The 18,776-nt window shown below is 37.8% G+C and overlaps 1 protein-coding gene across 4 annotated transcripts in view; it reads right to left on the bottom strand.

The window, feature by feature from the left end:
- The window catches only part of NNT (nicotinamide nucleotide transhydrogenase), a 91,017-nt gene that overhangs the window by 8,450 nt on the left and 63,791 nt on the right, over nt 1-18,776 (bottom strand). For all 4 annotated transcript variants that reach the window (XM_023515010.1, XM_023515011.1, XM_003792967.2 and 1 more), the window contains 2 exons: nt 18,202-18,361; nt 16,092-16,173 (listed from right to left, as the gene is read on the bottom strand). In XM_023515010.1, coding sequence (XP_023370778.1) covers nt 16,092-16,173; nt 18,202-18,361 — 242 coding nt within the window. The remainder of the gene's footprint in view (nt 1-16,091; nt 16,174-18,201; nt 18,362-18,776) is intronic.

The following is an 18,776-nucleotide window of genomic DNA, read 5'->3' as shown; positions in this document are numbered from 1 at the left end:
ACTGTCTATAACACAGCAAAACATTTACAAGCACCTCTTAAGTTCTGGGGAAGTACATTGTGAAAAATCACTAGGAATGATCCCACAGTGTTTCTACCCACAATACTTCTGACGTCAAACATGTGGGAGGGGTTTCATACCAACAACCAGTTCCCTAACTCCCCAGACATCAGACATCAACTCAGTATAATCCAACTCAATTCTAACACCAACTACTCAGAGCTGAGTGTCAGATTCCACAGATTTGAAGGCTCAGTCTCTCAAAACTGCCCTCTCTTCATATACCAGTCACAAATACCAGGCTGCCACCTGTCCTTCTCACCAATCAGACCCCCCCACCTTGGGTATGATAATTTGCTAGAACAGCTCACAGAACTCAGAGAAACACTTTACTTATGTTATTATAAAAAATAATGTTTTAATATGTTATTACAACTCAGGGGGGAAGAACGTACAGACCTTCCATGCACCTCCTTCCCCAGCACCTCAATGTGCTCACCAACCTGCAGACTCTCTGAACCCTGCAATTTAGGGGGGTTCGTGGAGGTTTCACTATGTAGGCATGATTGATCATATCGTTGGCTATTGGTGAGTGAACTCAACCTCCACCTGTCTCCGCTCCCTTGCTGGTTCAGGAGTGGGAAAAATCCAACCCTCTCGTCGCATAGCTGGTTCCTCTGACAACCAGCCCCAGCCCTGAGCTATCGAGGACTAATGCACGTATGGTTGACAGGGCCTTGCTATACATAACAAAAGATGATCCTGGAACCCTATCAGAAAATTCCAAGGTTTTAGAGGCTGGGTGTCAGGAATGGAGGACCAAGACCAGATATATATTTCTTATTATCACAGATGGTAAATAGAAATGAACTGTACAGAAGGAATTATTAATCATCTAAGAGTCTTTTTAAAAGAATCCATCGATTATTCCTTCAATGGGTTGTTTAGAATTTTATTTAAGTGAAAATAGCTTACTCCAGACTGTGGTCACCCAACCTCACTTCCTTTACGCAAGTTTTAAATTCAGCTACAGATTCTCTTATCGTTTTTAGCCACATAACAGATAGTCTAACCCTCAAGTAAAAATTTGAAAAGAAACTCTCTAGAAAGAAGATTGCTATTTTTTGACCAGACCTTGCTATCCTAATGTCATCGCCTGTATCAAACCAAAGTTTTCACACTCGTGGGGGAAAGGAGGGAAAATACTGGCAATTTATGTCCACACGCCTCCTGTGGAAACGTGAGCAGTCAGCCCTGTGACAGCTATTTTCAAACTGCTGCAGAGAAAGCATTTCCAAAATGTTACTCCATTCTTTGGTTGAGATATCTACTTTTAAAATGTAATGTTTCCACAGTGGCGATAAGATAAAACATTTGAAAACAATTTTCTCTCGGCACCAAAGTGCACGCTCTTTAAATGGGGGTATTTTCCTAACCCTCAAATCTGATCATGTATATCTTTTTAATGTGTACTTCTAAGCATGAATATAAAGAATAGACTTGGAAAGAAAGTGCATTATACAGAAAGAACCAAAATACACTTCCCAAGCCTACTGATCGCCACGAATTTAGGAAACAACAAGACACCATGAATAGAATTTTCAAAGGTGCTTTACTTTCTGAGTAAGCGTCCAGTCTTCAGTTCTGGACTTTGAACCCTTTCTTCCATGATAGAGATAGCTAAATATATTCCTTAGGTTCATGGATAATAACAGAAGCCATAAAATAGATAAAAGACACAGAAAAGGTAAAACTCACTTAAGTGTAATAATAATGCAATTTTTTTTTTTTGGAAGAAGGCTGAATTTGTGTAATCCTTACATAAAATGAGAAAGAAAGAAGTGTACTAGGCAAAATGCACATAGGAGAGGGACATGAACATGTGGCTTTAAAGGCACACACGACACCAAAGTCAAGAGATGAGGCAGTCATTTCAACACCAAAATAAATAAGGATATTAATAGTTTATAACCCACTGGACGACATGTGAAACCGTGAGTCAATACTGCTAACAAATTCATACATCAATAAGTGAAGAAATAAAAAGAAAGCAAAAGGGAAACCCTCTCCCTCACATTGGTAGACCATGGCCTGATAAATGTGGTGGGGGTTAAGAACCATTTTGCTAACATCATAGTAAAGACTGGTCCTATAAAAGACATCAGCACATGTTCAATCTAGCAGGAAAAGTCTGATGAGAATCAGAACATGTGCTTGGTCTTAAAGAAAGCTCTAATCCATTGGCCCCTGTTCCCTCACTTTTACCTCAACAGAGAAAGAAGAAAAAATTGAAAGACTTGCTACTTTCTCTGATAGCCTGATAGCCACTTCCTTGAAAAATGCAAACAGTAGTTGTTAGAAACAGTAACCACCTGCACTGCTCGGTAGGCATTTAAGGGGACAGAGCCCACATTTCTGTTTTCTCCCCAGATAATAATTCTTTATAAATATCTAACAAAATAGATTACCAAGTTGCACAGTCCAAATCTCAGCCAAGAAGAATATAAAATGAAACTGTAGTTTATCATGTATTTTAACGCACCGTTTGGAACACATGAATACCGACAATATTGTAACTCAGTGTTCCTCTGAATATTGTATGGGAGAACCAAAGGCACAAAGAATGTGCCCCGATAGAGAGAGATCCCACAATTCAGTTTTCTGGCCCGATCATGTAGTTATTTTTTTTAATAAAGATGGAACAAATTTGTTTCCAAAAGATCGCATCTTAAAATCAAAAATTTTAGTTTAGAAAGGTCATTTCACTTTAACAAGAGGTTCTTAGTAATATATCCAAAGTATCTCACATTGCATTGTTAATTAGCTGATTTTCTTTCACAGTTAATGCCAAATTGTATTTCAACTGTATCAATTTCAAATCAACATTACAAATTAACTCAGTGTTTTTTTTAATTCTACCCCAAGAGTATCAAAAGGTACCCTTACTTCCATTACTGACTAGACTTGACGATAAGAGCAAATAACTAGATTTAGTTCAGCAAACTACAGATTAAAAGGATCGGAGAGTACTTAGATAAGGTTCAAGAGAAACAGAAAATATCTAACAACTCAGAAAACAGATGGCTAGAAAAAAAGGCAAAATTATGATTTTTTTTAAACAAACCAAATAAAACAGGAAGTTGACCAAATATTCTCATTTCTAGAGAACAGAAGAAAGGAAGATTTTCAAATGCAAAAGAAATGACTGAAATCAGTGCTTTATAAAAAAAAAAAAAATACTTTGTGTTGGCTCAAGTGGCTAAGGTGCCAGCCACATACTATACCTAAGGTGGCAGGTTCGAATCTAGCCTGGGCCTGCTAAACAATAATGACGGCTACAACCAAAAAATAGCCAGGCGCCTGTGGTCCCAGCTACTTGGGAGGCTGAGGCAGGAGACTTGCTTGAGCCCAGGAGTGGGAGGTTGCTGTGAGCTGTGATGCCACAGCACTATACCCAGGGGAACAGCTTGAGGCTCCATCTCAAAAAAAAAAAAAAAAAAAAGACTTTGTGTTAATAATTTAGAACAAAAAGCTTATGTCTAGAGCAGGCGTCCTCAAACTACATGCAGCCCGCCTAAGACATTTATCAGGCCCACTGGGTGTTTTTGCCACTGCTACCTGTCCTGCTTAGCAGCTGACTCATCCCAGGGACCGCAGTCCAGCTCTCCAAGGGTCTGAGGGACAGTGAACTGGCCCCCTGTTTAAAAAGGTTGAGGACCCCTGGAGAAAGTTTCAGGCTTCTTTTTGTGAGTCAGGGAAAGAGAGGCTCCTTCATCTGAGCTGCTATCTAATCACCAACCAGTTCAGCCTAAGATGACTACAAGGGCATCTTATACATAACTACAAAGGATGGTGAGCAGTGTGGGCACAATCAGGACAGGTGCACACTGAGACAGTCCTTCACCATGGGATGTGGGATCCTAACCAATGATCTGAACCTCTACTAAGCAAAAGAAGGCTATGTTGATTAGTAGGATGTAAGCACTCCACTTTGTACAAATAATCAACACATTAAATCCCAAAATGGCATAAATGTATTTATGATCTATGTTCAAATGACTTAATTAAAAAAAAAAAGAGAGAAGCAGCTTAGATGGAACCCAGGACTTCCAGACTATATGCTGTTTCTCTATTCAACCCTACCAGGCTAATCACCTCTCAAATTACTCCTGTGTGCTCTTTTGAGATGTTAATAGTAAACTTGGACGCCAAAAGTTTCTCCTAATTTCCCAGTCCTGATCACCAATAAGTATTTCCTGCCAGGCCCAAGACTTGATTGGTGAGATGTAAAGAAGAATAAAAATCACTGTGCCATATAATATTTAAGGTCTATATTAGTTTCACATTGCTGCTGTGCCACAAATACAGTACCTTAAAACAAAATAAATTTCTTATCTTCCAGTTTGGAAGATCAAAGGTCCAAAATCCATTTCCCTAGGCTAAAAAAAAAAAAAAAAAAGGTCTCAGCAGGTATGCCTTCCTTCTAGAGGTTCTAGGGGAAAATCCATTCCTTGCCTTTTCCAGCTTCTGGAGTCTGCCCCCATTCCTTGGCTTGTGGCCACCTCACACCAACCTCTGCTTCCACTGTCACATTTCCTTCTCTGACTCTGACCCTCCATCTCCTTCTTATAATGACCCCAGCAACTGCATGAAGTGCATTTAAATAATCCAAAATAATCTCCCCACTTTAAAATCTCCCTTACCTTAATCAAATCTACAAAGTCCCTATTGTCATGTAAAGTAACATATTCACAAGTTTGGGGGATTAGGATGTGGACATCTTCAAAGGGCACCACAAACCTTTTTTTCTAATCTTAACAGCCTATGAACTAGAGCTTGGGTTTCAGCTGAATAACCAATATATACTTTGTGATTTACTTTTGAATTTCAATTTTGCATCCCTCCATGATTCCTGTATTTTTTAACTTTATTTATTTTTAATACTGCCTTCACCATCTTTAAATTAATCCATCTGGCTACCATCTTTATGCTTTAACTGAGGTATCTTGGACCAAGTTAGAAAATAAGGACCTCTAAAAGTGTCAGTTCTTATTTTAAAGTCTTGATTAGCTACAGACTGCATAAAGACAATGTTTCTATTTGAGCTAGTTGTGAAGGATAAATAATTATCAACATAACTCCATCATGTCATGCTGAATATCCCAAAGGACAGATCATTTTATCTGCTTGCATAATAATTTATTACACTAAACTTTAAGACTCAAAGGTCAGCACAAAACACACGCAAGAGAATGCCAATGTTTTGAGAAAAATAACAGAATATGTTCAAATTTCTGGTAATATATATGTACACTGATGAGCCAACGTGAATTCACAAGCAATTCTGGCCCATGTAACTGGATAATCTCCAAAGCATGTATTACAATTAATTATATCAGACACTGGTTGGCCATGACCAACAATTTCTAAGAACTAATAGCCAAAGCTCATCAATTTCCATTATTATGTGAAAAATATCCAGAATTTCAACATGCAAAGCCTACTAGCTTTTTAGTTCTTCTCTTTGAACAATGAAAATTATCTTTTATCATGCACATGCTTTAAAAATAGAGCTAGCTGTCCCTGACAATGATAAGAATCTACAGAAAGAAAATAACTATTAAAATGAGTTCAGGGAAAGATCTTCCATACTCTTAAAACTCTTACATCTCCTCCTTACCATACTGCACTCAACTGGGAGCTCCTAGCAGAGAAACCATGCCTAATGCACCATTTTCCACAGTACCCAACTCGAGTGTAGGGACTCAACTAAAGGGAGAGAAGGATAGAAGGGGTTTTCAACGACAGAGTGTGCCTCATGAGGTACCCTGACTCATAAACATCTGTTTGTTTTTAGAGAAAGAACTTAGAAAAGTAGTATAGGGTAACAGAGTTCCAAACTGAGGCTGCTAGGGTTCAAAGCATTTGGACAATTTACTGCTGTGTGCCTTGGTTTTCTCATGCATACAATGGGATTATTAATAGAATTTCTTCAGAAGGATTATTGTGAGATTTAAATGAGATCGTTCATGTAAAGAGCTTTTCACACAAAGTACTTTATACCAGCACCTGACAGACATAAGCCTTCGCTACATGTACACAGCCATTATTCTAGTCAAATACATTTTTGTAATTTAAGTGTTCATCTGAATTTTTCAAGTAAATGTCCAGTTTTTAATGATCACTTAATACAAATAAGCATACATTTTCACATTCAAACAAAATGCCGATTTAATGTCAATACTTTCTGGGTTGCTTTTCTAATTTTTACCTTGAAATACCAGAAAAGATCATACAGTCCAATAAAAGTCAAAAATTCTTTTTGTTTGCAGTTAAATCAAAAGCCAACAAAAATCACATAGTAAAGGCAGACTGAGGCCAATAAATATGCTTCTGACAAAGGTCTGATAACCAGAATCCACAGAGAATTCAAATTTATTAATAAGAAAAGAACAAGTGATCCCATTTCTTGTGGGCAAAGGACTTGAACAGAAGCTTCTCTGAAGACAGGAGCATGGCCTTATAGACACATTTCATGTAACTGGATAATGTTCATCATCTTTGATTATCAGAGAAAGGCAAATCAAAACCACTTTGAGATGTCACGTAACTCCAGTAAGAGTAGCCCACAAAACAAAATCCCAAAACTACAGATGTTGGCGTGGATGTGGAGAAAAGGGAACATGTCTGTGCTGCTGGTGGGAGTGCAAGCTAATACGTCCCTTTTGGAAATAAGTATGGAAAATACTCAGGGATCTAAAAGTAGACCTGCCATTTGACCCTGCATTCCTCTACTAGGTGTATATCCAAAGGACCAAAAATCACTTAATAGCAAAGATATTTGCACCAGATTGTTCATTGCAGCTCAATTCATAATAGCCAAGTCATGGAAAAAGTCCAAGTGCCCAATGACCCATGAATGGATTAATAAATTGTGGTATATGTACACCATGGAATATTATACAGCCTTAAAAAAAGATGGAAACTTTACCTCTTTATGTTTACATGGATGGAGCTGGAACATATCCTACTTAGTAAAGTATCTCAAGAATGGAAGAAAAAATATCCAATGTACTCAGTACTATTATGAAACCAATTTACAGTCACTCACACTTTCATATGAAGAATAGATCACAACTACGGACCAGGATGAAGGAGGGAGGAAGAGGAAATGAAAGGGGAGGGAAGAGGTCAGATCAAGGGAGGATGAATGGTAGAATCACACCTATGGTGCATAATGTAAGTCACCTATGGTGCATAATGCACAGGTACATGTCAGATCTATTAGTATAGAGTATAAATGTCTTAACACAATAATTAAGTAAACGAGATGAGGTATATATTAACCAGTGTGATGTAAGCATTCCTAATTTTATATGAAATCAGCATATTGTACCCCATAAATGTATTAATGTATACATGATCTATGTGTTTATGATTTAATTTTAAAAAAAAGAAAAGAAGAAAAAATAAAATAATTATGAACCCTAGACTCACTGGGAACTTGCTCATAACTAACACTAAAATACAGAGGGTGCAAAATAGATGTATACACACACCTTTTAAGAAAGAAAAAGAAGCTGTACTAGAATTGTTATACTCAAGTCACATTTGACTTCTGTAATTACAAGAGGTACTCAGACATGATTTGTATTCATCTTTTGTTATCAGTATATATTGAATATCACCACTTTAATACAGTTTTTTTCCTTTCTTAAAATGTGTATACATCTTTTGGCACCCTCTGTATACATTTACTTCAATAGAATCGAATTTCTAAAGGTCATTTTTAACCACTCAACAGATACTATTAGGCAAAAGAGTATTGTCTCCTTGGTTGACAGACGTAACAAATGTCATCATCAAGTTAGGATAAGCTCCTCAGTACCTTGAAGAAAACAAATGCAACACTTTTTGCTTTTTTACTCTCCCTAGTATGAAAGCAGTAAAGTCTTTCATAGACTATTATATAATCTGAAAAGCCCAGGCTTTAGTCACCAATTCAGAATAGGCCCACACACAATTCAAAAAGAGTGAAATATGTACAAAAATGAAAAAACCTCATCTTCAGAATCATTTAAATTAACCAAGAGAGAAGTTTAAAAAAACAAAAAAGGAGGGTTACAGACCTGTTCATGAACACTTAGTAGGGTGGGTAAAATTGGAGAAGGGAACAATTCAAAAAGTATCATTTTTTAAAAGTCCCCCCTTTTATAATATGGGATGACATAAATTCCATGCTTACAGTTTTTCATAGCCTCATATTAGATTTAAAATACCACACACTTTAAAGGGGATACAGCAACATAAATTTCCATGATCACAGGCCATAGAGACAATACGTCCTCACCAGGGTACATTACACCAGTTGTTCTTGGGCATGTCGGGCTATTAAAGAATATAAAACATTCACCACATGGATCCCACCGCAACTGTTCACATAAACTACATTTTCTGTTTTTGCATTATGGAAATATCCAGACCTAGTTTCAGCAATAACCCTTTAAAAATGGTTTATTGGATTGAGCACCCCAATTCAACAATTAGACAAAGAAACTGCAAGGGCAATCGGGCCCCTTTCTAAAGTAGTTGGTGTTTTCCCCATTTTGTAACCTCTTGCTCTTATAAACAGTGACAAGGATCTCTAAAAAAATGTTTTAAATACAAGCTCCTTATACTTAACTATTTGCTCAGATAGTTTTTGAGAATCACTATGCAATATTTATTTCCACAGTCAAGATATTAGCTCTCTTGGAGTGAATGTTCCTTCTTTTCCTGTGTTTTATATTTTAAGATCAAACTGTACACAAGACAATGTACATGGACATTTGGGAATTCTGCCTTCCTAACACCACCCTCCCACCAGTTTTCTGAATTATTATTCCAACCTCCTAGGAAGGTGACTAACTAGGAAAAACATAAAGAAAAAATAAAAAGAGGGCTCGTTTATTAAAAGTCAACCTACTCCTCCTGTTTTTAAACCATAAATACTGGTAAATCGATAAAACCTTATTGGTTAAATAGACCTTAAAAGATCCTCTAATGCAAATGCTTCTTATTTGAAGTTATACCAAATATGTTAGCAAAGTGTTCTGTCACCAAACAGGCTGGAGGTTCCTCTATAGCTGCAAGAAAAGCGTCCCTGGGATGAGCTGCTCCTCAGGGACCTTTGCCATTCTGTATTTTTGTGTGGGAAGGCTCCATTCTGAGCAGGGTCCACAGAGGCAATAAAAGGGCTCATTACTATATTCAATATCTTCTACATGTAATTACGTATTTCACTTGTGGAGAATATGACAGACGGAGAGGCAGTTTTCTTTGGCGAATCACATACTGATCAGAACTTCCAGGTGACACTTCCAGGGCACTTATTAAAAGCGCAAGGAAAAGATTTGTTTTTCTCAAAGAAATAATTTTAGCATATCAGTTTGGAATAAAACCTTCCAAAATAGGAAGGTAGCAAGTGAACGCTCATGTTACCTAAGTTATCCTTGGTGGTAAAAAGGCCGCAACCAGCTGGGTGGGGGTTCGTCTTTCCTTCTGAAGAGAAACACAGTAATATGCAAAAAAAAAAAAAAAAAAAGATTTTCTAACAAGGCAGTTGTTGTCCACAAAAAATAATTAATGAGATAGGCTGTGGGACTATCCTCTCTGGTGAGGCTTCTTAGGCAAAAGAATAGACGCCCAGCTTTCTAATATTGTGAAAGTCCTTCTCAGAAGCAGCGGTTCTGACGAAATCACTCATATAATTCCAAATGACAAAAAAATGTTCATTTAATTTCCTAGAACTCTCCAATGGCCAGAACTAGAGAACGCTTTGTACCTTTCTTTCTTTCTCTTTTTTCTTTTTTTGAAGACAAATGAAGCCGAACTGCTACCCTGATTCTGAAATCTGCTATTCATCCACGGCCTTTCCTTCCTCTGAAAAAAATTAAGAGTTGACTAAAACATCTCAGGGGCACAATTTTTCTAATACAGAATAATAGACCCTGGCCTATGAATGTGGATAAAAAAAAATATCTGAGAGACGACGGTCGTATTTTTCATCTGTACTTGTAGCCTGTGACACTCAGGCCACCCAAAGAGAGGAGACACCATCTAAGGAGGATCAAGCCAGACAATCTGATGCAAACATCTATAAAACCACATCCCAACATTACCTTTTCCACTCCAAGGGATTAATTATAGATTGTGCCCAAATCTGGCTTTTCCATCACTGAACCAAACCCCCTTACCAAGCCCAAAATAGAAACTGAATGACTACTGATAACGTTTTGATTTCAAAATAACAAACAAGACTATGAAGAATGATATCAGAGGAAAAACTAAAATTCAATTTGTGATGCCTATTCTAGAATATTATATTCTAGCACAATGTAAAGGTTTAGTTAAAATTATATATAGTTTCATCTTTCTGTCTAAATAACTTTAAATGTTGTCACATGGCTCTTGGAATGCCATGGCTAATGAGCCCTATGAAATGAAAGTTTTTTATAAGCAAGATAGAACGTTATCTCTGCTTTATAACAAAAAGCCTACCATAGAATCAATCCAAGAATGTGAGCATGAAATGAGAAGAGGGCTTATTTATTCATACTCTGCTAGGTTCACATGAACTTCATCATAAAAACTCAGCTCAAAGAGTTGACTATGACTAAAAACTAGAAGCTAAATATCGCCCTGATGGTTGGAGACCCTGCTTTTCATCCATACTGAGAATTTCTTCATCAGCCTCTTGAATGCCTGTGACCAGAGTTTCTAAGGAAGGAGTCCTTGAATGGTACGGCTGGAAGAGGCTCTAAAAGGCGCCTGATGGGGGGGCTTTCACACAGTCCTCTTTTCCTTCCACTGTATCAATACACTGTGGAAAAAATAAGGCCAAACAGTCTGGGATGAAGGTGGTCACTTCCCGGAGTGTAAGAAACACCTTTGATCTGGGGATTTCCGGCAAACCCTGACAGCAGATTGAACATAGATATGAGTGAATGCACACATTTTCTTTGGTTTTCTCTCTTCCACCAAAGTTTCGCTCATTTGACCAAGTACCCAAGCAAATCCCATCACACTCACCCTCCTGCTCCCCATGCTTTTGAAGAGGGCAGGCTCAATGCAAAGTGCAAAGACACATACCATATTTTTTGAAAAATTCCACAGGGATCAGGAATTTCAATCTGTTGTATTCATTGATGCCCAGGACCTAGAATAGGGCCTGTCTCAAACTACTACAGAATTACTTGCTCAGTGAATACCCATTGATATGAACAGTTGTGTCTTTAATAATAGCTGACATACTAACTGATGTCTATTTCTTTATTCAGATACCAGATCCTTTACCTGGCCTAATTTCTGTTCTCTTCGGAAGCATGACTATCACTTTAGCAATCTGCATGCCTTGGCTCTTCCTCCCCTCCAAACATAACAAAAAATCCAAAAAGCCTGAACTGTAGTTCATCTGAATCACATTTAATTCACAAAAAATAGGAAAATCCAGTTAGATGGACAAAATATTTCATCTTCAACTATCATCAAAGAATCAATATCTTAGTAAAATAACATTTAAACCTACAGCCATGTTACACAAGACTGTAAAACACTACTATAGGCAGCTAGATGTGTTCAGACAGAAGAGTAAAAAAAAAAGACATTTATTTTTAAAAACCTGCAAAAACATCTCATGCTATGAGTAGTTTTAAAAGCTTATAAGGTTCCCTGGGAAGCTAAGTGATCCTTTGCATTCCTGCCCCACCCCTCCTCCTCTTGTCCAAGAACACTATCACATTAAATGCAACTGATTCATTGGCTTATTGGTTTAATTCTTTGTTTTCTTCACAACAAACTTTTGAGAAAGAGAACTCAGCTTATGCATCCTTGTATCCTCAGGAGCTAGAAATAAATTTCTACTATTATAATAAACTATTAATAGAAATTATTATAATAAACTATGAATAGAAAGACATAAGTGAACATCAATGTGAAAGCAATACATAACATCAGCCGATGAGAGAAGGTGAAAGGTATTTCATAAATTCAAAAGACTTCTGTGATAATCCAAGCAAGAATGCTTTACAGAAAGAAAATCAAGCAGTGATTCATTATAAAAAAAATTACATCCCCTTCTAAGAATTACTCATCAAGAACATTATCTCTGCTACCATAGAATCAATCCAAAACCCGGGACGTAAAGAGACCATTCGTAGCCATTGAATTACAAGGTTTTAGTCATAAAATGCTTTTCGGGATCAAGCTGAAGTGAGATAAGCTGTGCGGGCTTTCTGGGCAACTGGGGAGCAACAGTATGTTGGCCACTAAAGAAGGCCAGTGAACGTTCATGACATTTTAAAATGAGCTCTTGTCATGAAATGTCATGTGCTTCATTATAGAATCTCAGCTCTTTGTGTGCATGTTATGACTATGGCCAAAGTAAAGGAAAACAGGAGTGTCTCTAAATCAATCACGGGCCATGAAGCCAGACAGACTGTATGACAGATGCGATTTTTCTTGGCACCACTTGGGCGTAACTAATTGATGACAATCATATGTCCATCCTGGCACATTTCCACAGGGGATGTGTGTGAATGTGTCACCACATCTGGATGCGAGGCATGCTGGGGTCCTCAGGCACAAGGACCTACTAAAACCAGAGGCCCAGCAGCTGCACTCAATGAACACTGTGGGAGCTCCACAGAGTGATGAAAGGACCAAATTACCGCAAACTGTAAATACAGATTTATTTCATTAAAATACGAGGTAACTGCTGCAGCCATCTCTTGTTCAAATAGACATTAGCTTCTAAAAAAAAAGAAGAAAAAAGAAATCTAGCATCTATATACATACATATTCCTGATTTTGAAAATTTGCATTTCTCCTATGAAAAGATGATAACACACAAAGATAATTTGTTACAAAGATCATGTTGAAAATTCAATATACTACAATAAAAAACTACAGTATATTCACATATAACTGTACCTTTAATATGAAAGACAGATGACCATAAATAGCTAAGTTGCCTAACTCACAGAGAAATCTGACTGAATAACTATGTTATTCTGATCCTATGCAATAAATTCTTAACAGATTTATTAAATTATTTGAACAAACTATGTCAACAGTCATGTGAGGCAGTGAAGAACTCTCATTGAAAAGCCTTCCATTCATAAAATTACTTTGATTAAAACATTTATACCTGAGAAACTGTTCATGTAAGTATAATTAAGTGTCTCTCACACATCTTAAGTGAAATAATAGTGTTTCCCAAGCAATGTGACAGAAATCACCCAACAATGTAGTCTGTCTCCGTGGATTAAATGCTAATTTTAATCAGATCAGAAACTAAAACTTCATTTGTCTTATCCTTTTTCTTTTCAGATCATTTTTCCCCATCTTTCTTACTTCCTTTCACATCCTGATTTCCTTCAAGCCGCCCAAAAGTCTTATGATGCTCTTCAACTCAGCCGTCTACCCATCTGACACTGAACTGATTTTCCAAGACATCTAGTGAACCTAGTGATCAATGGGTATAAAGAAAGGTATGTCCGATTAATCATTCCCTTCTCTAAGGACAAGACATGAAAGCCATCTTTCTCTACTTTATCATAAGTGCCACTCATCTCCTGAACGTTTATGTGTTAATAGAAGGCATTCCTAACACTTTAGACTTTTTCACATCTGGATTGAATAAAGAAAATAATTTCTTTTTAGGAAAATCATAAAAAATCTTGAACACACCCTTTGCACTTGTAGGTCTGCAAATACTCTAAGAGGTAAGACACGGACTACAAAGAAAGCATAGTTTAATACTCTATCTGAAAATAGAAGTAACTGAAAAGAAAACTTCTTACGTAAAAATTTAAAAATAGTCAATGACTTTTCTCATCTTCTATCTACAATTCATCAAAGATTACCATGAAACATGCAAATCCTTCAAATCACAGAATGCTGTTCCCACCACAAAATGGTATTTTGACCCTAAGTATTTGAAAAACACAAACTACAGTATGCAAGAAGGAGCGGAGAAAGAGTGAGAGTAAAAAGGGAGGATAGAAAGAAAGGAGGGAAGGAAGGAGCGAAACACAGCTGCCACCAAGACCATTCAGGCAACTCCCTGGCTGCATCCTCTAAGTCTCTTTCACCACTATTGATAGCTGAGACATTTAAATAAGAGATCAGGATTCTGTATCCAGTCTGACTACTTCTAGGCACACCATTGAGCTTATTTTCTTATCATCTGCCCCTAGGCAAAAGTGTAAGCTTATCATCTAAAAGGAATTTTTATTAACCGACATTAACGATTTTGTCAAGGATACAATTTACAGCTAGACAGGAGAAAGTTCTTAGCATTCTATGGCACACAGCATGACTGTGGATAACAACAATATATAGTTTCAAATATCTTAAAGGAGGAGGATACTGAATGTTCCCAACACAAAGAACCTACCCACGTAGGGGATGTGGCCATGCTAAGTACCCTGATCTGATCACTCTGCATTAGGAGGATTGAGTATCACAACATTACTAGGTACCCCCAAATATAAAAAAAAAATTTTTTTTTTTTGCAGTTTTTGGCCAGGGTTGGGTTTGAACCCCCCACCTCTGGCATATGGGGCCAGTGCCCTACTCCTTTGAGCCACAGGCACCACCCTGTTAAAAATGTTTTTAAATGAAAAAATTATAAAACATTATAAAATTTTTTACAAGTTTTGTCAAAACACGAACGTCCTGGTGAACAAGCTAATTCTATTTAATGAGTTGTCTTTCTCTCTGACTTACGGTGTTATGCCACTCCAACCAGCATCTCCACAAAATGGGCAGCGGTTGTGCTAAGAGGGATAACTCTAGGAGTTTTGATCTCTGACTCGTAAGTAACAACAGAGTTCCACAATGGGGGCCCTAAAGGTCAGTGGGACAGATGCAGAATATCTTGAGAGTTGCCAAGCTCATCACCCAGGGGTCCCATGTTTACAAGGGTCTCAAACACTTTTTCTAAGGCCATGGGGAATGATTTAGGAAGGCAGAGTCTGCAGGTTTGCTGTTATGTTTAAGGTCCTCCCAAGAGCAGTCCAGGGCCCAAATGGCAAGTGGCAGGAACAGCCACTGCTCTCATTCATATTTCAAAAAGTATCTGGCTTTATAAAAAGAGCACGTTCAGCAGCTTTTGATGATAAGAAGATAAGCTCAATGGATATCACCCAGATATCATGAGAGCAAAATCAGCAGCACAGTAACCAGCCCGCAGGTGTGTGACTCAGTCTCCCTCTGCTAAAGGTTCTCTTTTATGCCCTTTTGTTTTTCTTCAGTGTAAAAGGACACCAAGCAGACACAATTTACGTAATTCCAATGCTTCCCTTGACTTCATTCCCCAAATCAAACTATAGAGAAATCGGCTTCTGCTTATTCCCATTAATAAATATCCTGGAATATGTACTAAAAAAAATTTCTCTTTCTAAAAGTTAGGAGTCAAAGTTATTCTAGAAATGGCAAAAACAAAGCAGTAAGACCAAGACTAGAATAGGCTTTCATGTTGTGTTTTGTTACACTAACTCAGTTTCCTTACCTGGGATTACCTATGTAAAGGGCTTTAAGAAATGGCCATCTTTAAAGAAAAAAAAAAAAAAGGTCGCCCCTAAACAACATGGGTTTGAACTGCATGGGTCACTTACATACAGATTTTCTTCAGCCTCTGCCACCCCCGAGACAGCAAGGCCAACCCTCCTCTTCCTCTCGCTCCAGAGCCTACGCGACGCATAGACAACTGGGGATGAAGATCTGCATGGTGACCCACTTCTACTTAGTGAATAGTAAACATATTTTCTCTCTTTCTTGCTTACGATTTTCCCGATAATATTGCTTCACGATAAGAATACAGTGTATGATACATACAACATACAAAATCTGCATTAATTAACTATGTGTGTTATTGGTGAGGCTTCTAATAAACAGTAGGCTATTAGTCAAGTTTGAGGGGAGTCAAAAGGTATAAAGGGACTTTCAACTGTGCAGGGCTTCATGCCCCGCACCCCTGCATCGTTCAAGAGTCAACCGTATTTCCTTCTCTTCACACACACTGCAAGCCTCTCACGGTAAACGCTTACCTGACTTTTTTGCCTTGCTCAGTGAGCATCTTTACCAGATCAGCAATGGGGTACTGAGCTTTGGCTGCACAGAGACCATAGCCTGCAAGGAAGGTTAAGAACACAGAAGAATGTGTTTTTTATTTTAAAATTTATGAACTGCAACTCCTCTCTTGATCAAAACACATTTTTATGCCAACATAGGCAATCAGTTAACAGGAATTGAAAATGAAAGCAAATTTATAATCTGGACGCTTAAAAATACAGCCTGAATTTGAAATTCAAAATCTAATGATCTCTCCTCAGACTGCTGGGCACCCCCTCTTCACACACCACACACACACACCTGCGAACACCCTCTCCTCTCTTCTCTTCTCTTTCTCTCTTTTTTAAATCTTCTTCATACTTGGCTTTGATGACACTGTGGTCCCTGGGTTCTCCTAACTTCGTTTACTGCTCCTCCTCAAATTCCTTGAATAGTTTTTCTCCTTCTGTTTTCCCCCTTAAATGATAAAGTTTCCTGAGGCTGTTTAACTTTGCCCCTCACATTCCCCTTGATAATCTCAGAGTTCATCCCATGGCTTTACCAAATATCCAGTGACTCCCGTCTGCCCTCAAACCTGACCTGCCCTTTGAGCTCCAGCACAGCACACACACTGTCCCATCTCCATCACAACCTTAGTGTCTCAAAATCATAATAACTTAAAATTTCCCCCCACACCCAAGAAAAGAGCTCTCCCCATTTCTGATGTTATTACAGTTATAACCAAGAACTTTAGTCCCTTCATTCTCCCTTAGCCGTCCTTTTGGTCCATTCTACCTGCACAAAGAATCTCCCATCTGTCCCCACTTTTCTAGTTCCATTCTTCCAAAGGCCAAGTCTTTGCTCAAGCTATTCCCTCTGTTTTCTCCACTCCAGCATCATCCATCCTCTAAGGCTCAAAAAAATCCTCACTTCCCTATAAACCTTACAAACGCAAGGGAAGAAAAATCGTCTACACAGTCGGGTTAGCCCTATCACAAGCCACTGTACATTACTGATCTACCCATCTGACTTCACCACTACAAGGAAATTGCCTAGAAGGAAAAGATCGTGTCCTCTACAACTTTACATCCTTACGTGCCAGCACAGTGAATCTCCACAGGTAAGACCAATGCTACTCCGGCTGGGAGACTCATTATGCAGGAAGTGTCCCATGCCTCATGGTATATTTACTTATCTATTTCTACCAGTTGACAGTAGCAGCCCTACCTTATGACAACCAAAAACCCAACTCCATGTGCATGTTTCAAATGCCCGTAAAAACTGACACTGCCCCAAGTTGAGAAGGCTTGCCCCTTTGCTTTTAATTCTGCTAATATTTGTTATTTTTATCTCAGCACATAACCAACCAATAACCTACCTACATGTCAAATCAGTAGATTTTCTTTACAGAAGACGAATATGATAGCATGGTAAAGTTAAAATCGTAATCTGAAACCAAGGTATTAGCCATAGTACCCAGCGTTCTGTGAGAAGAGTGAAGAATAACTGGGCTAAACTTCAGAACACTGGGAATTGAGGCCTGGAGAGATATAATGACTTGGTCAATGTCCAGACCAAGCTCTTTGTAGTGCTACCTTATCTTACTGAAAATGGCATGATTCTTGATATTTATTTTTACAAGACTAACATTTACGGAGGGGGTCTACTGAGTGAGCCCAATACTCTCATGTACTACATATAATTTAATCTTGACAATAGACCCAAAAATTACCAATGAGAAAAAAATAACCAAGACTCAAAAATGATTTAAACATGTGTGGAATGACAGAAAGACATACCTATAACTCATACATCAAATTACAGAATCTCCACATGATCTACAAAACATTAAATCCTAGAATTCTCAGATCCCAAAATATTAAATAATATCTGAGAATATTTAAAATCTGAGAATTTAATATTTGAGAATCCCCAAAATATTAAATCCAAGTATTGTTCACTTAGTCGTCACAGAGTTGCTACTAAGTTTCCATTATATTGTTGAAAATAAACAAGTTCCAATTCTACTTCTTTCCTATTATAAAAAATTGTTTTAATGTAAACAAACATTATAGGTTGTTTGCTTTTTGGTATTTTTCTTTTTACCTGGAGTAATAATGATGCTGTTAGCTTCTCGGATCATGTCAATTGCATTGTCAAGGTTGATTTCCGTATGTGTGCCAGAAATTTCCATGGGTTTTCCACCAGCTGTTGAAGTGGTGCCATAGCCTCCAAGAATCACATTAGCCAAGGAACGATTCATTGCCTGGAGAGCAAAATTATCAGTTGTAAGAATTTAATATACATGACTTTTTAGAATAGTATAAATTTTGCATAAATTATATTTGGATTATTTAAAGATTTTTTTTTTTTTTTGAGACAGGGTCTCACTATATTATCCTCGGTAGAGTGCCATGGTGTCACAGCTCACAGCAACCTCAAACTCTTGGGCTTAAGCAATTCTCTTACATCAGCCTCCCCAAACAGCCAGGACTACAGGCGCCCACTACAATGCCCAGCTACTTTTTTGGTTGTAGTTGTCATTGTTGTTTGGCAGGCCCAGGCTGGGTTCAAACCCACCAGCTCTGGTGAATATGGCTGGTGCCCTAGCTGCTAAGCTACAGGCGCCAAACCTATTTAAAGAAGTTTAGTTCATCATTTAAAACCTCTTTTTTTTTTCT

The sequence above is a fragment of the Otolemur garnettii genome, unplaced genomic scaffold (genome assembly GCF_000181295.1).
Source record: "Otolemur garnettii isolate 467f Iridium unplaced genomic scaffold, OtoGar3 scaffold00063, whole genome shotgun sequence".
Lineage (NCBI taxonomy): Eukaryota > Metazoa > Chordata > Mammalia > Primates > Galagidae > Otolemur > Otolemur garnettii.
Note: the sequence above shows the minus strand (reverse complement) of the source record. Positions and strands in the feature narration are given on the sequence as shown.